At 37.8% G+C, this 25,145-nt stretch overlaps 1 protein-coding gene across 1 annotated transcript in view; it reads right to left on the reverse strand.

Moving 5' to 3' along the window:
* Iqub (IQ motif and ubiquitin domain containing) overlaps positions 1-25,145 on the reverse strand; it is a 111,588-nt gene that overhangs the window by 60,964 nt on the left and 25,479 nt on the right. The window contains exons 6-7 of the mRNA XM_023703433.1: positions 18,476-18,686; positions 3,426-3,601 (exon numbers count right to left, since the gene is read on the reverse strand). Of these exons, the coding sequence (XP_023559201.1) occupies positions 3,426-3,601; positions 18,476-18,686 (387 nt within the window). The remainder of the gene's footprint in view (positions 1-3,425; positions 3,602-18,475; positions 18,687-25,145) is intronic.

Here is a 25,145-nt window from a genome sequence, read left to right on the forward strand (position 1 = left end):
TTAAAAACGAAGTATGAAAAGTAAAGCCATATTAATGTTCTGAGCTGTAAAAGGCTCAAGTCAACATCTTCTGATATTGCCAGTCCTATGGATAACCCACTACTATTATGGACAATTGGACTATATTGGAATATTTTGCTGAATTCACACACCTACACTATTTAAATGACAATGGAATACCCTTCTCTGACAAAACTAAACAAAAAAGGGGATACAAATGAAGGACCATTTTGTATCTGTATACTCAAAATAGTTTGGATAGATATACACCTACTTTCCCTTTTTTCAATGAATAGAAAGATTTGTTCTAATAGTGTTTGTGGACAGGATATCATGTCTGCATCTTGTACTATGAATAACTAGTATGAAGTCAACAATATACAATATATTAATTATCGAAACTGTCCTACTAATCAGTTTTGAAAGTGTCTCATTGTTATTTGTTTCTCAATAAAATTATTTTAAAAAAGAAAAAAGAAACCAACTGCTAAAAAATACCAGCAGGGCTGTGGGTGAAGAAGAAATCCTTCTCCACTGTTGTAGGTGGGAATGTAGACTGATACACCAACTATGGAAATCAGTGTGGAGATTCCTTTAAAAACTAGGATTATACATCCTATTTGACCCAACTCTTCCCCTTTAGGGTATTTTCCCAGAAAAATTAAAACATACCACAGTGATATGTGTATATCCATGTTTATAGCAGCACAATTTGCAATAGTTAACTCTTGGGGAAAATCTAAATATCCACCAACTGAGAAATGGATAAAAGAGATGCGGGTTTTATTTTGTTTTGTTTTTACAATGGAGTGCTACTCAGACATAAAGAAGGATAAATTGGAAACTTTTATAAGTAAATGGATTCAACTTTAGAAGTTTTTAATGTATATAAAAACCTCTTTTTTATTTTAAGTAGAAGAAAATACAAATAACAATGAAATAGAATTTCACAAAGGTGAATAGGAGAGTTACAGCAATTAATACATTGTATATTGTCTTTAGGCATGATATCTTACTGTGCAGCTCAGACTCACTCATTTTTAGCCTCCCCAACACTGGGATTACAGGCCAACACCAGCATTCCCAGTCTCTGTGGCAGGTGTAGCACACCAGGAAGTGAGGCCGGTGCAGCATGCCGGGGATTGAACCCTGGTCCCTGCACTTGCCCAGGCAGGCATTTAGATGGCTGAGCTATCTCACTGGCCCTGAATGCAACACTAGACCATACTCATAAGTGAAATAAAACAGATCCAAATGTGTAAACATTGTACGGTCTCACTAGAGTGAAAAACTGAATGAGTAAATATGATCCAAAATGTTAAATAGATATTGTGAACTGGGACGAAACTGTTCAAAAGCAAAGACAAACTGTGATGAAGGAAAGAGGAAAGGAAAAAGAAAAAAATACATATATCTATATATACAAGATAGTTATATATAAAGCAAATTTCTCTTAGTTCACTGAAAAGAAAGGTTTGAGCTAATATTGCTTATATGTGATATTACACCTAAAGACAATTCATAATGCATTATTGTAACTCTCCTATTAACCTTTTTGAAATTCTATTTTATTATTTCTTTCTCTCTTTAAAATAAAAGAGGGTCAAGGAGATAGTGTGATGATCTAAACACCTGTCAGACAAGCTCAAGGATCAATCCCTGGTACTACATGCCATGCTAACCCTGTGCTGAGTTCGGGCTTGGTGGCACACACCTGTAATCCCAGCACTGGGGAGGCTGAAACAAGAGGATCAGTATGGGTCCAAGCTGCATATCAAGACCCTGTACTAAATAGATAGACAGATAGATAGACAGACAGACAGACAGACAGACAGACAGACAGACAGATAGATAGAACAATAGTCAATGTGTCGACTGTTTTGCTACTGCGTTTTCTCACAGTAACTTGCTTTCTCCCCTAGTGTATACTTTTCCTCCTTTCTCTTGGCCCAAATTTGCTCTGCCAAGTCTCTAATTATTTTCCTATCTTCAATAAATGCAAAATCAAGATACCAAAAAATAGTTCAATATGGAAATATAAAATAATCCAGATGAGAGGGAAATTCCAATTCAATTGAACGAGTGTTGATCTCACATATGCGAGATAAGAAAGGGCAAGGTTTGTCTCATAACATTCTTCTGGGAAAAGTAAGGAGACAAAAGAAATTCCCTACAGCAGTTCCTCAAAATTCTCTTCCTATTCTTGTGTTTTGGAGGACTGCAGGGCCTTCCCCAAACACTCAGTATAGCTGTAGTTCACATCTGATATAGGTAAGGTTTTCAGGATGCCCTGGCATAATGTTTTCCCTGCAATCAATGATACTAATTTTGGGAAGGAAGAAGTAAAGAATTAAAGAAATATTTAAGCAATAGAAATTGAGAGGCAGATGGAAACCAAGAATAAGGCCCAGGTTTCTGTCTGGAACAGCTGAGTAGAGGATGAAACATTCACAGAGGTAGGTTACATATGGACGCCATGCAGTAGCATCAGTGTGGAGACAAGGGGTCAAGAGATGGTGAGATGATGTGACTCAGGATCATCTCACTCCCTCAAGGTATACTCTTGGGACATCTGAAACAGTCACAATAGGGAACTGTACATATAGTTTGGAAGCTTCTACAGAACTGATATGGTACTAGAACTGCAGTTAAAGATACACTGCAATCAAACAGCAAAGCACATAAGATGAGGGAAGGGTATCTAAAGTATCAAAAAATAGTGTGTAATAACAAGTGTTCTCAAAAAGTAAGACACACTAAACTAGAATCACTAGAGGCTAGTATCTTTGGGAACTGCATCCTTTTCTTCAAGCTGAATTGGCCTTTAATTGTTTGGAAAGATCAGGTTTATAAAAGGAAATTTGTTACTATGGAAACAGGCTATTCAATATCAGACAGGCAGTTTTGACCACAAAAGGGTAATTACTTTAGTTTTTCGTTTAATTGCATGTTTTCATGGTCTTCAATAATCATATATCTTTTTGGATAAAAATTTCAAATCAGTTAACAGTGTGGTGAGCCAAAGCAGAAACACTAAGGCTCTGCCTGTTTTTTTCTTGTTGCTTACTGTTAAAGCAGCCATTCTCTGATGTTTTGTGACTTTAATACTCTGTATTTTATCCAGGTGTGCAAATCACTTGATTCTGGTAGTGAGCCTAAGTCAGAAGGAAAATATCTCCATTTTTCTTTCATGGCCAAACACTTAGTAAAGAGATGCTAATGTCATGCTACTTACCAATCTTTAGGATGCAGCTAACAGGACAGCTATATCAGAAGAATAAACGTACAGAATGTAAACGAATGTTATCAACATAGTCAACAAAATTCGTGTAAATTTTTACACTGCAGTGTCTCCTTTGGCTCATTTTCCCACATTGCTAAACTGAGGGTATGATCGTGTTTCAAATAGTAGGTATTTCACTAACCTTATCCATAAAAACTTGTATCGCTTTTTCCTGCCTTGCCACACGAGCAATGTGTCTCTGTCTCTCAATGGAAGCAATTATCTGGGTCTCTTTTTCCAGAAGTTCACATAAAGCAGCTTTCCTTTCAGCTCCAGTAAAATACTGGTTAATGTATGTAAGTTGTTCTTGCCGCCAGACTAGAGCAATGACAGGAAAAAATTGAGTTTTAAAAACCCCATGTCTCTACAGAGCATTTTTACCATCACATTCTAATAAAGGACATTTTATTTTTGAATCAGTTAGATAAAATTATACATGAAAAGAACCATTCATATTATATACCTGATGTGTATGGGGGGACAGGGGAACCACAAGGAATCCAAAAGACTTAAACTAATAGAATGAAACAGATAGAAACCAAAAGAAACCAGTACCAAATTATGTCAAATTATGCTTCTAAATATATATGCACACTCCCAGCATTGAAAAGAAATGCCACATGGATTTTGTGGCAGTCATGCATGTGCCCCGCACAAACTCTCCCTTGAGGAAAATATTTGTCAGAAGGAGTAGGGGCTGGGGAGGTAGCTCGGTGGTCTAAGCACCTGCCTGTCAGAAGGAGTTGGCAACTCCAACAACTCCTGTCAGCTGCGATGTTGGAACAGAGGCCACACTTTGCATACAAAGCTCTAAAGGACTTAGAACTCTGAGGAAGTGAAGGATTGGCTGTGCATCCCCAGCAATGGACTTTTCTTCTAACAGAGCTCTCTGCTGACATAGACTTTCTCTGTGCTGTCTCACTCTGAGAGCCTCTCTACCCCATTCTTTTTCTTTTCACTCTCATAACTTCCATAAGTGTCAAACCTCATCTCAATCTGAAGACTTTCCTTGCTTTCTCTTTGCCCCTCTCCTTCCTCACTTCTTTCCCACCCTCACATTCTCCCTTCCTTGCTCCTTAATCAATGTTAGTGTCTGCTTCCCTGAGGACCTGGAATAGCAGTTTTATTTAGACGTGTTGGCTGTAGTTGTTATCCTCACTCAGTACTTGCTGGTTTCCATTTCTTCACAAAACCCTAAGTACTAGCATCAAATTTAGAAAGTAATTCACTTGCTCTGTACTCAATTCAGTGTGCTTCATGATAAAAATATTTATATTTTAAAGCTTTGGTTACTATCAGTAAAGATGGTGTCCATGGAATATAACTTAAGACCAAATAATAATATGTCAAAGAACTATATTTAAATAAACATTATCTGAGAAATGCAAGGGTGATTAAACATACATCAATCACAAAACAGAAGCAAGGGCAAAAACCATGTGACCTCAGCACACTCAGAAAAAGCCTTAGACCAAATATATCATTTCATGATTTTAAAAAAAGATCAAAATAAATATACAAGGATCTCATCACAAGCTAATAAAAGCCATTCATAACAAGCCTATTACTAACATCATATTAAATGGGGAAAATCTGAAATCTTTCCCTTAAAAATCAAGAACAAAGGGCCAGCTGAATAGCTCGATGGATTAAAGCGCCAGACTCAGGGTCCCAGGTTTGACCCTGGCCTGCTGTGCCAGCCCTGTCCCCGTGGCACTCTGAGACTGCAGTTGAGACTGGGCATGGTGGCACCCACCTATAATTTGGGAGGCTGAACACAGGTGGATCACTATGACTCCAATCTACATAGTGAGACCCTATAAACCCTTACCAAAAAAAAAAAAAAATCAAGAACAAGATGAAGACATCCACTATCATAACCCTTGTTCAACATAGTACTCGAAATTTTAGTAACAGCAAGTAAGCAAGGAAAATCAATAAAAGGGAAATGTATAGGAAAGGAGAAAGTTAAGCTACTATTATTTATAGATGGCATGATTCTATACACAGAAGATTCCAAAAAATCCATTAAAAGAATGTTAGAATTAATAACTAAATTCAGTAATATACATGCAAAATCAATGCACAATAGTGTTTCTGTAGCTAATAATGAACTCACTGAGAAAGAAATTAAGAAAAATGTCATTCATTAATACCACAAAGAAAAATTAAATACTTACAAATTGGCCTGACTAAGGAAAGGGAAGACTTCTATAGTAAAAACTACAGTACTCTGAAAAGGAAGTCAAAGAGGATAACAGAAAATGGAAAGACAGCCTCTGTTGCTGGGTAGGTAGAAACAATATACTCAAAATGGTCATAGGCCAAAATTAATTTTTAAATTTAGTCCAATACCAACCAAAATTCCAAAAATTTTATTTACAGAACTGGAAAAGACACTCCTAAAATTCATATGGGATTGGAAGAGACCCAGAATAGCAAAATCAATCCTGGGCAAAAAGATCAAAGTGAAAGACATAACCATCTGGGACCTGAATTTATATTACAAAACTAGTGTGGTAAAAAAGTGTGGTACTGGTACAAAAACAGATATGAAGATCAGTGGAACAAAATACAGACTGCAGAGAAAAGCCCAAGTATATTCAGCTACTTGATCTTTAACAAAGGAGCCCAAAGCATATCACAATAAAGACAGACTCATTAATACATGGTATTGGGAAAATGTGTTTCCACATTCATGTGGTTGAATGGAGACCTAGATCTCTCACCATGTACTAAACTAAAGTCAAAATAGGTCAGTGATCTAAATGTTAAAACAGAAACAATGGGCTAGGTAACAAAAATCGTAAAATTCTTGAAGTCATAAGCATAGGGAAGGACTTTCTCAATGTTCTGCACAGGAAATAGTCTCAAGAATCAACACAGGGCTGGGGAGATAGCTCAGGGTGCCTTCCTAGCAAGTGCAAGGTCCAGAGATCGATCCCCAGTACCAAAACAAAAAGTCCAGAAAAATCAACACAAAGGGTTACAACAAATTAGAAAGCTTCCATAAAACAACCAACATAGTGAATAGGATAACATACAGAATAGGATAAAAAAAATTGCTGGCAATTTCTCAGACAAAAGATTCATATCTACAACATATGAAGTCCTCGAAAAACTAGACTCCCCAAAATAAAGACTAAATTAAAAAATGGGCAACAAAACTGAATGGAAACTTCTTCCATAGGAAGAAGTACAACTGGCCAATAAATATGTGAAGAAATGCTTAACATCCTGGCCTTTATTTACTTATTTATTTATTTGGCAGAACCAGGACCGGGGATTGAACGCAGGCCCTTGTGCTTGCCAGGGAAGCGCTTATTCCACTTAGCCATCTCCCCAGCCCCCCCATCCTGGCCTTTAGAAAAGTACAAATTCAAACAACACCAAGATTCCCTCTAATCTCAGAAAGAATGTCTAAATCAAGAAAGCAAATAATAACAAAGGCTAGAAAGGATAGGAAAGGAAAAGGAACACTACTCCACTGTTGGTGATAATGTAGACTGTTACAACTACTATGGAAATTAGTGTGGAGATTCTTCAAATGTACAAGACTCGGAATTCCATTTGGCCCAGCTATTCCCTTTCTCAGCATCTTCCTAAAAGTGTTAAAGACATCAGAGTACAGTAATACATTCATATCTGTTTATAGCTGGATAAACCCAAATAGCTAAATCTTAGAAGTGCCCTATATGCCCACCAACAGATGAATGGGTAAAGAGAATGTGGCGTTTACATTCAGGGGAGCACTGCTGTGTATAAAGAAAGCCAGCTGACAGAAATGGGTGCACCTTGTGGTCAGAACATTAAGTGAAGCAAGTCAGACACACGAGCTTAGATACGACATCATTTTTCTGGCATGAGAAATCCAAAGCATAAATAAAAAGTAAAATGATAGAAAGATAATAGGAAGCAGGCAGATAGATCTTCCTCACAGGGCAAGAGAATCAAGAGATGGAGGGAGTAGGGGGAAAGAGAGGGACAGGGATAAAAAGGAATTCATATGTTTCAAATACCTGTATCAACTACATATAGGGAATATAAGTACTGTGCACTGCAAATAGGTACCAAAAAGGAAGGAGATCAGGAAATAGGTATAGTGAGGAGGGAGCAGAGGAAAAGGGATGAAAAGCAGAATTGATCAGGATTATGCACATGTACCAGCTCCCTGCAACGAATATAAACATTATGTACTACACACATTCACTAACAGTTTTTTTGTTTTGTTTTGTTTTGTTTTGTTTTGTTTTGTTTTGTTTTGAGAACTGGGGGTTGAATTCAGTCCCTTGCGCTTGCCAGGCAAGTTCTTGTTCTACTGAGCTATCTCCCTGGCCCTAATAATTATTTTTTAAAGAATAACATCATGTCCTCAAAATCAACCTAGATCATAAAGTATACATTGTTAGGTCCTACCTCAAATTTAAGTGAATCAAAAATTCTCAGTTCATCAGCTCAGATATATACATTGAAACAAGTGTTACCTTAATTCTCATATATTCTAAATTTGAGAAAGAAAACTCTTTTGATCTTACATTTCAAAAATGTGAGACGTTTACCTAATTGACACTAACAGAAATACAGTGTTGGGAATAACCTTAGACATTAAATATTACAATCCTGGAGCCAGAGAGATAGCTCGGCAGTCTAAGTGTCTGCCTGGCAAGTGCAAGGACCTAGGTTTTACCCCTGGTACCACATGCCTTGCAGGCCCCAGAACTCTGGGCACACTGTACTGGCTACCGAGTCCAGGCATGGTGGCACACACCTTAATCCCTTGATCCTGAGACAGGAGGATCACTATGAGTCTGAGCTGCATAGCAAGATCCTGAGCCAAATAAATAAATAAATAAATATTTCAATCTTATGTTATTAAAAGAAATATTCCTCTCAGCAGCTTGAACAAGAATGGTTTGCCCAGATTCTGTAAACTAGCACTAATATGCTGAACGTGGGGTGGGGGTTACATCACACCCATTTGCTCTGACACGTCCCACCTCAAAGAGATGGGGGACCACAAAGTAGCACAACTACTATCGAAATCAGTGTGGAAATTTCGCAAAAATTTCAAACCAGCAATTCCACTTGGCCAAGCTCTTTCCCTCCCTCACCCAAACATTTGAGGACAGCTGACACATCCCACTTGTATTTTCTTTTTGCTGGCCATAAAGATTTGCATTTCTTCTTTTAATTTTAAAAATTTATTTATTTTATACAGGATCTCACTACACAGTTCAGACTCATCGTGCTCCTCCTGTCTCAGCACCCCCAGCACTGGTGGGTGTGCGTCACCACACCCAGTGATCGCAGTCTGCTGAGCTATCTACCCAGCCCAAGACTTGCATTTCTTAATTTGCACATCATTTGAAATCATTTGCTCTCCCATCTAGCCCAAGCTCTCCTGGTTTATCACAAATCATCTTAAAATATGGAGCACCATAGATAGCAAAAGAGATTTCCACAAAACCTGCTACCTTCCCTCACCTAAGTTCTGACAAATGGTACAATAAAGGAGGAAAAAGAGACCTGAAATCAGAAAGGCATTGGATCCTTTATGGTAAATCTTAAAGAATGTCTAAAAGATGCACTGCAGACACTACTGAATAAATGGGAGTCAACAGTGCACAACTGACCTCCACACTACTATTAGGCCATCTACACGGTGGACACTGATTGCAGTGGAACACAGTCAATCTCAGCTAAGTGACTCAGAATTACTCAAAACGGGAGTCTGTGGAGCTATTGATAGTGTGTCATGCCTCAAGAAAGTCTTTGAAATACTTTCTGAACAATGCCAAACATTTTAAATGACTGAAGAAGACAGTAAAACTAACATGCCTTGTGCAGAAAAATTTTTTTAAAATTTTAAATAAGATAGAAAGAAGCAAACCATGAGGCAAAAAAGCATGATAGCATATTTATAAATATACAATGGTTATATTTATATTTTGTTGAAAATAAAACAGAAAAATTTTGTTCGAGTTCAATGACATGATACTTTCAGAGGACATACGTAACACCAAACATGAAACAGAAGTTTGCAAACGTGATCTAAAAAGGAAGCAGCAGCAGCAACACGAATATGCAAAGCTGGGCCCCTCTTCCCCTCCCCGTGACAGTGTTGGTAAGGACTCTAGCTCTTCGGGATGTTCATCTGGACGGGGACTTGAACTTGTTTAAGTCATGTCTGTGCTCTGCTCTTTGTAGAAAATGAGAAAACAGAGGTTGGAGTTGGGGCCTAAGAGTCTTTATTCTGAACAAGCCTTCAAAAAGTCATTGTAGCTTCTCATATTTGTTATAAGTTTCAGTTCCTTCCAAGTTCTGGGGGATTATCAGAGATATCCTTGAAAATGCCTACATGCTGCACATTTTCATCTTTCTCCTCTGTTATCCCTCTCACAAGATGCGTCCTTAGTTTTGAATTTGAGCGAATCCTCTGACCTTCAACTTCCAAGATAGGAATATCTAAGGTTCCTCCCCTTGGGAAACTCATACATAAAGTTTGATGCATCTATTATGGTTTGTGTCCAAATGGTCTAGATATTCCCCCAAAGCCTTATTTGGTTGTAAGTATGGCTTTTCAGACGTGACTGGGTTTAGGGTGTGTGATGCTGGGGTCAAGGATGTTACGCTAGGATTCATTCATGGTGAGATGCTAGGATTTAGGGTGCGGAAAATGTTAATAGTATATAAGGGACAGAATGGGGGCTGCTGTTGTCACTTGCTGCTTTGCTGCTTAGTTGCTTGTTGCCTTCTGCTTTGCTGCCCTCTCCCTGCCAGAAACAGTTTCTCATCCTGTAATGCCCCTCTGCCATACCATCGGTTAACTATGAACTGAAACCTCTACAAATTGTGAGCTGAAGAAACATTTCCTTTCTAAACTCTGGGTGTTGAATATTTCATCTCAGCAATGAGAAAAGTAACTAAGACAACATCTTTGGGTGCTTTGAAGACGTCCTCACCCTAGAATATATCAGAATATACCAAATGGTCAGCTCCCACTCTGTTCTCTCCAAATTGACAGAGAATCCATGACTTCAAGATGGAACCAGAGTGTGCCTTAGCTTCCATTTTATTGTTCTGTGTGCACCAGAGAAAAATGTGTTGTTTGTAACTGCACCATTTACTACTATCTCCTATTTTCTCCCCATGTCTTAGTTTCCTCTTTTCTAATGAAATTATGCAACAATATAACAACAAGTACCATGCAGTGCAGCACTATGTGCAAGGCCCTAACCGGAACATTTTAGGCACGTAACTCATTTAAATCTCCTGAGAAGCCAATGAAGCAGGTGCCACTAGCCCCCATCACACAGAAAGAGAAATTGAGGAAAAGAAAGGCTGTATACTTCTCCAAGGCCACACAATTAATGCGTGGGGGATCCAGGACTTGAACTGAGAACATCTAACTCTGTGGTTCATGCTCAAAAGCACTGCCATTCTTTCTCCCAAAATATAGGTCATCCTTTCAGCTGTGCATAGACCTTTGCCATGTGAACTTACCACTTGGTTTGCTACTAAAGAGGTACATTTAGCTCATTGGCCATCTAACTTTCCTTCTATGTAGAGATAATTTATTATTATATTGTCAGAATATTTTAGGGCCTTGTAGTCTGCACTATGGACGCACAATCAAACCTGTTGCTGTCTGAGTTTTAAAAAGTCTGTTTCCCTCATATGGTTATTATACCTGCCAAAATTCTACCACTTCTTTGTCAATTCAAGATGCTCAACAATTTGTGAGCAATCACTATGTAACAGGAACTCTGCAAGATTATATGGTGCATACAAAAGTAAGAATGGCACAGTGTCTTCTTGAAGAAGCTAACATGGTCCCTTTCCTCTCCCTGGTTGCACACGGTAAACTCTGTGAGAATTAATTTCTGGTTCTCTTCTCTTTCATCATCAGCCCAAAGCCTAATGATGTTCACCATTACATTTAAAGACTTCCTTCGGACATCTCTACTTGATATAAGTTGATGGGCACCTTGCATTCATGAGATACAATTCAATTACATATATGTATCCTCTCACTATAGCTTTGCAGACTTGATCTTTTTTCTCACCAAGTTGCAGGAATATTTCAGAACATAATAAATTTACATAAATTTATATAGTTAGAAAGCATATTTGCGTTTTATTAAAGTTTCAGGCTTTCACGTTAGTCTCTGTAAGTTAGAAGACAGATTTCTGAAGCAGTAGTGTTATTTTTGACCCTCCTTTCATAACCACTGGCTTTCATCTTATTTATTTTTAAGTTTTTTCCATAGTATTTCTTTCTCCTCTCAAATTTCAATTTGAAATCATCCTGATCTGGTCAAGGACTTGCCAGTCATGTTCTTTATAAGAATCCTCTCTGTCCTTTAGCAGGAATACATTATTCAAACACTGCTTGATCTGCCCAGCAAGAGGATTTATACATTTAAGAGCTAAATTATATTATGAAAGTTCAGGAAATCCATGATTGATGAGTTTGTTATTTCAAGGTAACTTTATCAACCAAAAGAGCTTTAAGAAATAAGAAAAATATTATTCACCAAAAGGCAATTTGTTAATGAAGAGAAAAATAGCTTTCTTGTGGAAATAATAGCTCTGAATGCTTATATTTTAGGGTTATATAAATGGTATCTCAAAAACCAAAAATTGAATGATATAAGTGAGCCTATTTTATACATCAGTTTTACAGTAGAAATCTTTAGAATCAGTAATAAACCTAGGCCAGTAGGTCATTATTTAAGCTATTTTGGAAACCTCAAAGCCCATTATACTACTCTCATATAAAATCCTAAATTCCAGAAAAATCTGAATATATCCATATATAAGATATATACTATCTAACATACACACAGATTTTTTTCATTGGTTATGTTAGTAATATGATGTATTAAAAGAATCAACCCAACCAAGCTGATTAGAAATGAGTGTAATGTATTTCATGTCATCAAAATTCTTAATTAGATGAAGATAGTAAGTCTATGGTAAGAGATAAAACATGTCAAGGGAGAAATACCATGTCCCAACTACTAAGAAAGAATAGAAAAATCAAAGAACAGAAAGAGTTGAACAAAATTCATTTTGCATTTGATATGACACTTTCCAGAACTATACAGAGATGACATTATGTAGCTATAATATAAAATATGTAAATATATAAAAATGTATAGAAATTGTAGAAAATTTTAAAGTAAAATATATGTAAACAATTGGTTCATATCTTGGTCACTTTTCTCATTGCTGAGACAAAATATCTGACCTGAAACTGTAAGAAAGAAAGTTTTATTTTGATTTACAGCTCAAGGCTGTGGTCTGCTGGCTCCAAGATGGAAAGGGTGTGGCAGAGGGGCCCAGAGGTGGAGCGCTGCTCAGCCCATGGCATTCAGGAAGCAGAGGGAAGAGCCGAGCTGGGAGCAGAGAAGGCCTTGCAGGTCACACCGCAGAAATCTGCCTCTTCCTACCTGACCCTGGCCCCTAACTGCACCTCAGCTCTCACATGTCACCCACGCATGTCAGTCACCTTCCAGAAGAAGCCCTGCCTCTGAGTGCATGAGGCTCTTGGGTGAAACCCTCACGGTTCATTTGAAAGAATACATTTTGTGTTCTGCACTTACTTTTTTATATAAGTGACCTAACTCCAGAATCTGAAGTTCAATTGTATACCCATACTCAATCTAAAATTTTGTAGATGTAAATTTGTAATTTCTAAGCAAGAAACATTAGAATGCACAATATTTGTCCACCACTAAGAGTTTACATGCATCTTATAAAGTTGTCATCACAAACTGGAGGCACAATGGCATGAAAAGATCCAACATATGCCTAACAGGGGTTTTAAAATGAGAAGTAAGGGAAGGAATAGGGCAAAATAACAGCTAGAGAAACTGGAGCAAAAGTGATAGTCAAGAGAGTTTACAGTAAAAAAATTATCAAGAATTTTTAAAAATTATCAATAATTATAAAATTCATAGGTTCTCAAGCTTATGAAGCAAAGAAATTCTAAGCTGTACAAAAATAAATAAGTGTGGGTAAACATAAACACATAAAAGTCAAAAGATAAATATTAAAAAGAATTACATATTAAAACAATCAAGAACACATATAAGAAATAAAATTTTTATATCTAATGATATCAATAATCATATTAAATGGAAATTCTTTAAATAGCCAACTAAAAGGTGGAGATCATCTGGTTGGATTAAAAATGCATGATCTAGGTACAAGTTTCCTAAAAGAAACATATCTTGAACATAAGGCACATAAAGTAGTTCTAAGAAATCATAAGGTCAAACAAAGATATACCATGTCAACAGGGATTAGAAGCCAAGGAAGGTATATTACTATCAAGCAAAATAGATTTAACAGTAAAAATAAATTATAAAAGACAAGAAAAATCACTTCATCATGATAAAAGCTCAACTCAAGAGGACAACGCAATCCTAAACGTTCATGCATCTAGTAACATAGTCAAAACACATGAAGGAAGATTTTAAATGACTGTGAAGAAAAATATAAGCATCTACAATTAAAATCAACATTTCAATACCCTTCTTATAATAACTGATAAACAAAAGATGAAAAATTAGTAAATATATGGACTTGACCAACAGTACTAACCAGCTTAACCTAGCTGAAATTTATCAACTACTCCCCTAAACTGGAGAAGAATGTACTCTTTTCAAATGTTGACAATATATTTTTCAATATAACCTATATACTGATTTGTAAGTCTCAATAAACAGAACTCAAGTCATCTAGAATTATATTCTCTCTCCACAATAAAATTAGGAATTGCTAACAGAAAGATCTCTGAAAAATTCCCAATTATTTAGAAATTAAATAACATACTTTAAAATAATCCACTGGTTAAAAAAAATGGGTAACATCTCTAACAAAACTAAACAAAAAAGGGGGATACAAAGGAAGGACCATTTTGTATCTGTATATGCAAAATAGTTAGGATAGATATACAGCTACTTTCTCTTAATTCAATGAGAGGAAAGATTTGTATTCATAGTATTTGGACAGGATATCATGTCTGCATCTTGTACTATGAATAACCACTAAGAAGATAACAATATGCAATATATTAATTATTGAAACTGTCCTACTAATCGGTTTTGAAACTGTCTCATAACAATCTGTTTCTCAGTAAAATTAATTAAAAACTAAAATAAAAATAAAAAAATTAAAAAATGGGTAATCAGGAAGTATATTGAACTGAAAGGAAATTAGAATTCAACATATAAGTTTTACTGATGCTATACTGGGAGCAAATTCTTAGTACCAAGCACTTAATTTAGGAAAGAAAAAAGTCTTAGTTGTAGACCAATGTCCTTAGCTTTCACCATATGACTACAAAAAGAAAAATACATTGAACCAGAAGTAAATAGATCAAATGAATCAATGATAAAGGAAATAATAATAGAAATCAAGAAAATATAAAAGAAAAAATCTGTGACTTAAATTGATAAGTCCTTAGCATAATTAGGAAAATTATTAGAATTAGAAATTTAGATAATATTAATAATAATATTGCAAATACTAGAAGTACCTAAAGGATATAGAATATTGTTGACATCTTTATGTTAATAAATTAGACAACAAGTAAAACCACAAATTCCTTAATGCATACATAAACTTGGTCAAATACAATATATGAACACTTGGTCAAAGTTTAACAAAGAAGAAATACATAACATGAACAGCACTACATTAAAGACTTTGAAGTTATAGTTTAAAATCTTTCCCACAAAGAAAACCCCAGGCCTACATGGTTTCAGTAGTGAACCCCAAATATTTTAGGAAGAAATAACACTAATTCCTTTTTTCATCCAGAATATAGAAGATCTATTATTGCACATTTTTAAACTTTAAAGCATTTTTTGGTAATTGTTTGTTGGGGGAGGGACTGAAATTTTAGTAAAAGATATGAGCAGGAGAGAAGCAGCTCACGCTCCTCAGAAGCCAGCATGAAAAATTCAGAAGCGTCCAGTGTTGGAGAGGAAGATGGAGAAGCTAAAATTTTCACCATCTCCTGTAAGAATGTAAACTGGTACAATCTCTGAACAGTTATCAACAGGATCACCTCAAGCCAAAACTACATATATACTACGCACCAGAAATTCTACATCTAGATTTACACCTAAACAAAATGCACACATATTCCCTCCAAAAGACGCCTCTAACAGCACTACTTGTACCTGACAAAACTAGGTGTGGGTGGACAGCATCCATCCATCCACACAGTAAAGTGGATGATTAAGTCACGGTGTGTTCATGCCATGGTTTGCTGTCTCAACTAGCCCAACAATGTGGATGAATCTCATGAGGTGATATTGAATTTTAAAAGCTAGCTACCAAAAATTCTGAATAACTCCCCTTATATAATAAGAACTTAGAATAAACATAACAGCATGATCTCAGGATTTCTTTAGAATACAGGGCATTTTGAATCTGTGTTCTTCAACTACCAGTCCTCGTGACAATTGATGATAGTGACAAGTGTCACTCCCAATATACTGCTCTAAAAAAAAGACATAAAAATCAAATGTTAGCTGGAGATATACTTGTCTTTGATACATCTTAGACAGCTACATTTGTTTTCTTAAAGTGATATCATTTTTCTTTTATTGCTGAAGGACTAGCTGTCCTGAAGAAAAGTTGTATCTCGTGAATTCTAATTTCATACTATGTAACTGTCACTCTGAGCCACTAGAGGGCAGCAGTTTCAAAGACTGGAGTACAGAACCCATATTCCCAGGGCAAATATAAATTAGGAGCATGTGAGCCAGATTTAAACTACATAAGACAGAATATAATTATTCTAAGTGTTTTTATTTATAACTTTTAGAGTTGGAAAACAACTGAAAGATGTCCTTACACAAGAATTCTTTTATTTTTGTTCCATACAAATTATGTGGACTTATATAAAATGTGTGTTCTACTTCAGTATAGAAACTTATAAAGTGATTTAACACACGTGATGCCTTACATCCAGATGCCCCCCCAAAGCCCCTTGTGCTCAGAGAGGGGCTTCGGGAAGTGGCAGGATGTGGAAGAGGGAAGCCCCACCCTTGGTGCAGGTGGCACCGGCCAGTAGGCTGGTGGCCTGGATGGGATAGAGGGAAAGAAGGCAGGCCCACTGCTGTCACACCAGGCACTGCTCTCCTCTCCACGACCCCTGGCCATCTTGTCCTGCCTTGGAACCAACCAACTGTGAATTGAAACCTCTACAAACTGAACTAAAATAAACCTTCCTTCCTTTAACTACTGAGTGTGAGCTATTTTGTACCAGCAATAAAAAAAAGACACCATCTAACAGTAACACATGCATAGATATTGACACTTTTAAAGTACTTTCATAAATGCTACATTTTGGGCTCTTTTCACTTTATTAAGCTATATGAAATAGATGTCCTCGGAGTTATTGTATCCTTTTTATAGGTAAAGAAAGCGGTTTAGAAGAAGTAGGTAACCTGTTTTAGGTAACACCATGAAGAGATATAGAAAAGGCAAAGTTTCACTCAACATATTTAGTTTATACAGTTGCTTGCTAACAAAAACAAAATAACAATTATATCCTGCAGTTGATTCAGATGTGAATTTGGGAAATGCCTTTCATTGGGCTCTGATCCAGCGCAATGCTAGTTTTATACTTGCAAGTCTGGTTTTTCACAGGCACCTTGGTGAGCAGTGCTCCCTTCTGAATTACTGATACCTGACCATTATTATCATTTGACACAGAAAATGAAAGAGAAGTGAAGCTGAAAGTAAAACAAGCAGCATTCCTCGAGGCTTGTGATTAAATGAATCAGGAAAACAGATCTACAAGAAAGGCAGCTGAAAGCTACCTCAAACACTGCCATATGATGTTATAAACATTCCCCAAGCCTCTTGATATTGTGTATTATCAATCAGATTAAAATGTGAATATTGATTATTAACCCTAATGTCATTATATTGTCTCTAATAGATAGGGTACCATCTTATAGCTATTTAAATAAGCCCAAAAGCTAACAACCAAAAATGTATACCGTGAGAGAGGAAGCCATGACCTGACTAAACAGAACACATAACACTCAGAAAAATATAGTATGTCAAGAAACAAAGCTATATAAGAAAATATTCTTCATGTTTTCAATGATCATAAACATTAAAGATTTATTCCCTTGGCTAAAAAGACCCTGCTCAACTAAAAACAAATGAGGCTCTTCATAATTTTAAAAAATTCTGTCTTCACAAGAGCTCAGTTTTTCACTCTCAGACACCTAACATAATTCCTTATTTCAGTCATTTCCACTTCAGCAGGTGCTTCTGCTGATGTGGGAGAAGGGACTCATTACTGACTCCTCTTTCCCCTCGACTCCCTCCAATGTATGAGCTAAGCAACAAGAAAGAGAGACCATCAAAAATGAAACAATTACACCCCCATGGAGCTTGAAAGCCAGTGATGAAAACAAATGTTAAACAAAAGAGGCACTGTTATAAACCATGATGCTATAACTGAACACACTGGGGTGTCAAGAGCGCCACGGAGTGACAATGGAATACTCAAGAAACACTGCCAGCGCAAAGCCCTTTGGGCATGTGGCTTTGACCCTAAGACTGGAAAAATGGGCAAAAATGGGCAAAGGAGACAGGGCCCCAAGGAAGTGATGAAGCAGTGCACCACTTCCCCAAGGAAAGGATTCTCGACTTGTTCAAGCTGTGGAAGCCTTTGGTTTATCACTGGCCGACACACATATTCAGGAGAACTAAGGTGCAAGGTACTGCTGTGGCTGTTGTTACGGGAGATTCAAAAGGTACTGCTATACCTTCCTTCAAAGAGCATAACCAGACAGTTGCTGGACAGTTTGTCTCGGAGTTGACAAATTGCTAAAAACATCAGAAAACCAGGTCAGACAGTGTTTTCTCCCTTTATCTTACAAGGAAGAGAATCAAGTGAAATAAGACACCAAAACTGCATAACCTACATAGCAATAGGCACATTTCTTAGTTGTTACTAGCATTTTCAATTTCATTGCAGCCTTTACTCCCATCCTAAATGTAAGATATATTCATCTCTCCAAATTCTCTAGCCCTGGTGCCCAAATGATCTTCCTAAGATAATCTTCTCTTTGTCTTCAGTAAACTGTTTTCCTAGTCATGACAATTTTAAAAGATTACTATTTCATACAAAACCTATGTCAAACTTACTTTCCAGTGCATTATAAAGAAGTTCAAAGTCTTCACTTGTTTTCGGATTATGCCTTCGGTAGTAGTCCAGTTGCTTCCATTCTTCTTTTTCTTTTGCCTTCCTTAGTTCTTCCTCGGCTTCCCACTCCAGCCTCAACTTTTTCTGTCTTCTTAAACCCTCTGTGAAGACTTTAGCATGCCATCGCCTGTAGTAAGTTTGTATTACTATCACCTGTGTTAAATGAAAATAAAAAGTGTCTATTGTCCACTTGGTAAGGAGATGGGAAAGAAGACAGTACTGATTATTTTGCTTCCCACTCAACAACAAGAAAACAATAATGAGAGTCTAGCTTTACTTCTGTAGTAGGCTTCTTATACACACTATCACGAGAAGCATAGGTAATGCGCACTGTGGCTCTTTGTCTTTGAAATCTAGCTCATGCGTCTCCACAGGAGGCTGTTGATAAGTATGAGTACAGCCTGTGGAGTACTACTGACAGGCTCACACTTCCTTCTCTCCAATAGGTGCGCGATTTGACATAAGGGGCAACTCTCTGCTGGAGTGCCCTCATTTGTAAAATAGTGATATTAATGTGCGTAACATAAACTGTTTAACCAAAGCTACAAGTCTTATGAATTTTAATTAGGAATCATAATTGTCTCTAGTGTATCTTCATTCCCCTTAGTTTAGGCACATCTTTAAAACAAAACTATATGTCTTAAACACACAGTATGTAAGTGTGTGACAGGTTGGATAAAAGAGACATTTAAGCAGATAAATATTAAAATGCAGGATGTACACAGATAGGGGGCAGCATGATATAGTGTAAACCCTCAGAAAGCTCATGAGGTACCTGACAGCCTTTTATTAAACTCACAAATAAAGATGGAAAGGTTGCTTCCAGATTGTGGACAGGACAGATGTTGACACTTTGCTCTCCCTCATCCTAATATCTAACAATTACAGCAAAACATACAAAGGAGAAATTGGGAAAGACACTGGTTCACACTGGTAGGATCACCAAATGAATAGAAACTTTGAGAAATCCCTTTTTTCTAATTTTTTAATCTTTTATTTATTTATTTGGTATAGGGTTTCACTGTACAGCTCAGACTCATAGTGATCCCCTTGTCTCAGTCTCCCCAGCTCTGGGATTACAGGTATGTGCCACCACTCCTGGTTTTGGTGGTCGACACCACGTGCCCAGGTTCCAGGGCTGGTATGGCACTGGGTACCAGGGATCAAACCTGGGTCCTGGTACTTGTCAGGCAGGCAGACCACCAAGCTGTCTGCCCAGTCCCAGTAATCTCTTCTAGAAAAGTATCACATAAAATAAATTGAAGCAGAGATATATAACCTAATCATCCCTGGGATTGCAAGTTAAAAGTAGATGGCTCCAGGACTGGTTCAAGCTGCAAATTGGTGGATGCTCTGGCAGAAGACCCACTATCAGGGAAAGTGCCTGGAAAATGCAAAAGGGAACCAAGCTTGGTCGTGGATGCCCATAGTCCCAGCACTCTGGGAGGCTGAGATTCCAAGTTTGAGCCCACCCTGAGAAACTTAGCAATTTATTTAGACCCTTTCTCAGAATAAATTTAAAAATGTGTGGGTATGTAGCTCAGTGTGAAGGCCCCCGTACCTCAATCAATCAATCAATCAATCAATCATCAACCAGTAAGTAAGAGAAAGGCTCTTCTAAAACAACTTTGGGAAGAGCCACAAAACTTCTGTGCCTAGGGAAGAAGGCTCAGTGTCCCAGAAGGCCATGTGATCCTGCAGATGAGTGCAGAGGTCTTAGCAGAGAGTAGATCCCTTCCAAAATCAAGCATTACATCCTGCAAGCTCAGGATTAAGGTTACAACCTCAGGATTAAGGCTACAACCCCAGGATTAAGGCTACAACCTCAAATTTTCTAAGTACATTCCTACACATAAGCAGATATTTGAAAAGAGATCAAAAAACGCCAAAATATCCCTTGCCCAACGAAATGAATAATTTATACTTGATTGAAACAGAAGTACAGTGCTAGAAGAGTAGTTCTCAGAGCGTAGTGGCCCAGGCAGAAGTATGAGCATTATCATGGAACTGACCAGCAATGCAAACTCTCAGGACCCACGCCAGCGCTGACGAGCCAGAAGCACGTGTGGAACCCAAAATCCTGTGTATTAATGAGCCCTTCATGAGATGATGAGGCTATGAGTTCAATACCACTTTACTAAAGTAAAGCAAAACCAGACTAGATGTGGTTTACATTTTGAGAGGAAAGGCTATTGGATAAAACACTCATTTTGTAAAAATTAACAACAGGGGCTGGGGAGATAGCTGAGAGGCATAAGCACCTACCTGGCAAGGTACTGAGTTCGATACCTGGCCCCTCATGTGGTGCCTCATGTGCCTGGTTCTGGGACAGCTGTGCAGGCCCCAGAACCAGGCATGGTGGTGCACACCTGTAATCCCAGTACTTGGGAGGTTGAGGCAGGAGGATTGCTGTAAGTCTGAGACCAGCCCAGGGGCTACAAAAGTGAGTACATAGCACGAACTGCATAGCAAGACTCAGTCTCAAAAAAAAAAAAAACTGCATCATAATATTTATTTTGAAAATTAAAAAGTAATAAAATATATATTATCTTAAGTTCTACTAAATTTGTTAAGCTTTAAGATACCAAAACACATTTAAATAACCCCTTTTCATACAACAGTGGAGCGACTGGCTACCAATTTAGAACTGGGAGAAAAGTTCTGCCCTAGGTGACAAATTTCATCCTTCTTGCTTGTCCACTTGGCTTCTCCACTTATCGTCATCCAGCCAGGAGAAGGGGAAGGGACAAGGGCCACTTCACAAGCAACACCTGGCAGTGTCTCACATCATTCCCCCCCCTCACTGTCCAGGGGGGCTGCATCTGGACACTCCAAAGAGGATGAATGGAGAAACTTGAATATTAACATTACTTAAAATATAATACAAGAATATTTTCCAAAGACAAATAGGAGCTCAGCTAGAGTCCATTACCAAGGTTCAACCACATCGTAGTAATATTCCACCAAGGGTAAAGTGAAAATACTGAAACCTTCTAAAAAGAAGAAACAAGGGGCCGGGGAGATGGCTGAGTGGAATAAGCACTTCCCTGGCAAGCGCAAGCACCTGAGTTCAATCCCCAGTTCCAAAAAAAAAGAAACAAACAAAAATAGAATCAGATTGATATGAGACTTTTAATAAAATGGGGCTTCAAAGATCTAAAGGAAAGTAGTTCTGGAAAGAACTCTGAGTCTAACCTTTTATACCTACTTGAACTAAAAATCTGTGGATGAGGCTTACTGAAAAAAAGATTCAGCCTGTTTACTCCCCATACATGATGTCTGAGAGAATTACTGGAATGTACATTTCATCAAAATTAATAAATTCTACAAAAAATAAGCAAAATAAATTTTCTTTGAAGAAATCACATATATCATTGTAAACATATGTAAAACCAAAGGTCTAATATTGTAACATAAATATTAAATTATATATGATTATAAGATAAATTTCCTGATAGAAGGAATAAGGGAATAAAGAAAGAATCTGAAGATAGTAAAGAGGTTGGGGAGATAGCTCACTAGAATAAGCACCTGCATGGCAAGTGGAAGGGCCTCAGTTCAATCCCTGGTTCTGACAAAAAAAAAAAAAAAAAAAAAAAAAAACCAAAAAACTTTTACATGAAGATAGTAAAGCCTACTAAAGTTCTTTACTTGTCCATGGAGAAGATATATAACCATATTACATACATATTTGCCATAAAAACAATTAAATGTGTTTTTTAAAAAATGTATTAGTAATTACTAAAAAATACAGATTACTTATCTGACTAATGAAAGAACATAAAAGAAAGTTAATGAAGCTAGCAAAAAAGGACAAGTCACTAAAGAATAAATAAGAATGACTAGTAAATAGCCAGATGAGACGATACAAGTAAGTTAAACTATCAGGAGATACACATAACATCATCTCATCTAACATAAGAAATGTTTGAACAAACTCAGTGTTGAGCTCCAGAGACTGAAGACCTCAACAAACTGGGCCGCAGTGGAAGGATAAGCTGTGCAGGCAAACGCACTTCACAAGTGGAGCTCCGCTCCCTACCTGGCTTCTAACTGCCTCTCTTTTGGCAGCTCACCCCTCGCGCTCCCCTCCACAGCTCCAGACCCCACAGGGCAAATCCACGTGGCTCCGATGCCAGCTCCTTGCAGGAACTTAGGTTGTCACTTTCTCGCTCCAGCAAGTCAGCACTTGTCCGTCTTCTTTATGATTTCAAAACATCAACTGGCACTTACTCTTCTCTCTTCTCCTACACTGTTTGCCCCTGCATGTTGACACTTTTCTATTCCTTTAGTATCATTTTTCTGGAGTTGCAAACATGGCATAGAGCGTTCTATTTCTCCACGTAAAATTGTGTCTCTTCTACTTCCCCTTACAAAGAAAATTTCAATTTTCTTGAGAAACTCCAAGCTTCTTTAAAAACGCACTTCTCAGATACTCCTGCCATAGTGAGAGTCAGACAACACAGTGCAGGCCAATGAAATACAACTGGAAGTCGCTGGGTGAGGCTTTCGGAGAGCAGCCTTGACTTCCCCCTTCCTCCTGCCTAGAACGCCGCCATAGGGATGAGCAGCAGGCAGCGGGGCCCACACCACACAGCAACAAGCTCAGGATGCGAGTAATAGAGTCCAGGTGAGATTTCTGAAGACACTGTAAAACCCATCCAAACCCAGTACAATAGTTCAGTAAGAATTAGTTTGGACCAAGAAACTGGAGAAAGCATCAGTCTGGAATAACCGGCCTTAATGGAAGGAGCTACAAAGTTAACAGGCAATAGTCTTTATCCTGAGGACCTGCTGCAGCTATAAAATGTCACAGTAATTCTTCTCATTTAGTGACTACTACTTTGCTACTTTGTGAGAAACTCTGATTTTCTTTCCGAGAAAGTCATAAAGTGTCAGAGATTCTACTGCTTAAAATCAGATCAGTAAGAATGAAACATCCAGGGGCTGGGGAGAAGGCTCAGTAGAACAAGCACTTCCCTGGCAAGTGCAAGGCCCTGAGTTCAATCCCAGTTTCCGCAAAAAAAAAAAAAAAGAAAGAAAGAAAAAGAAAAAAGAATGAAACATCCCACTGTGGCCAAGAGGATCTAAGGCACTTTGACAGAGAGCCACAGCCTTGACTTACAACCCAGGTGATAAAGTTGAGAGAACATCAGAGAAGAAGCAAAGCTCTACAGTGCTTTGAACTGCTACAGAGGGAGCAAGCCTGGAGCCCCTCGAGGGCCAGCGCGCCTGGGTGCTGAGCCTTCACACACCTGTGCCAGACAAGCAAGAGACTCCTCCACTTCAGTCCCATCTGAATTTTGCTCCTCCTTAGGGCCGGCCTGATAGGTTAGCAGACTGAAACGCATGCTTAGGCAGAGCGCAGCGACTGCAGCTCCATCCCCTGTGTGCAGCACCAGCCGTCCCAGGGCCATGCTGAGACCGCAATTGAGACTGGGCATGGTGGCGCACACATGTAACCTCAGCACTGGGAAGGCTGAAAACAGGAGAATTACCATGAGTCCGATCTACGTAGTGAGAACCTATAGACTCTGTCCTAAAATACCGAAAAAATAAAAAAATAAATTTTCTTGCCCTCAAAATTGTATAATAATTGTGTCTTTCCCTCATTTAGTGAAAACAGCTTTAGACTAGAAAAAGAAAAAGCTCATCTTCTGAAATAACTGGTACTGGTAACACCAGGTACAAGGCTAAATCTGTGGTTACCCTGAGTACAGTTTCCTTCAAGCAGTGAGTCCAGGAACCTGATTTTGAGTTGCAGGTTCATCTCTCAAAGTCTTGGGCTGGGGCGACCAGAACCGCAGTTCAGCTCAAACTTCCTCTCACTTGGAAAAGAAAATCTTATTTAAATATCTGCTTTGAGGTTATTTTTACTCCTAAAATAATGTGAGAAGGTAGAGCAAACTGCTTCCTACAGGAAATCAAACATGAAAAAGATAAACAGGTGAAAAAAATAAACTGGGCAAATGATAAAGTACACTCAGAGAGACTAGCCTAGTATGACAGAAAATAGATGGTGATGTCCTGTTTGGTCGCAGTTGGTCAGGGAAAGTCCCTACATGAGCCTGCTATGACGAGGGTTATGGCCAACAGGTGGAAGTTGTAAGGCTGCTGATCGGCAAGATCTGTGAGAAGACGGCCAAGGGCAACACAAGAAATGCTTCAGATATCGTAGGGAGAAAATGAAGGATTAGGGACATTTAGAATTCTGCTTTTATAGATATTTTACAGACTTGTCCTACATCTTTTTTTTTTTATTTTATATTTTTGGTAAGACTTCATTTAGTACCTGTGAAGAGTGATCCACATTCATATGGGCTCTTTCTCAAGCTCATGTGGTTTAGGAAAACACACACAGAACAATTGATTTTTAGTATTTGCCCACAGCAAAAATTATTTTTTTTTCCAATCAAATTGTTAGGACAGTTTCAATAATTAACACATTGCATACATTCTTCCAAGTGGTTAATTGCTGTACCAGATGCGGACATGAATCCTATTTACAAATACCATCAGAACAAATCCCTCTATTCATTAAGAGAATGTAACTATATATCTATCCTAACCACTTTGAATACACAGATACAAAATGGACATTCATCTGTATCC

The sequence above is a fragment of the Octodon degus genome, unplaced genomic scaffold (genome assembly GCF_000260255.1).
Source record: "Octodon degus isolate 3935 unplaced genomic scaffold, OctDeg1.0 scaffold00170, whole genome shotgun sequence".
In the NCBI taxonomy this organism is placed as follows: Eukaryota; Metazoa; Chordata; class Mammalia; order Rodentia; family Octodontidae; genus Octodon; species Octodon degus.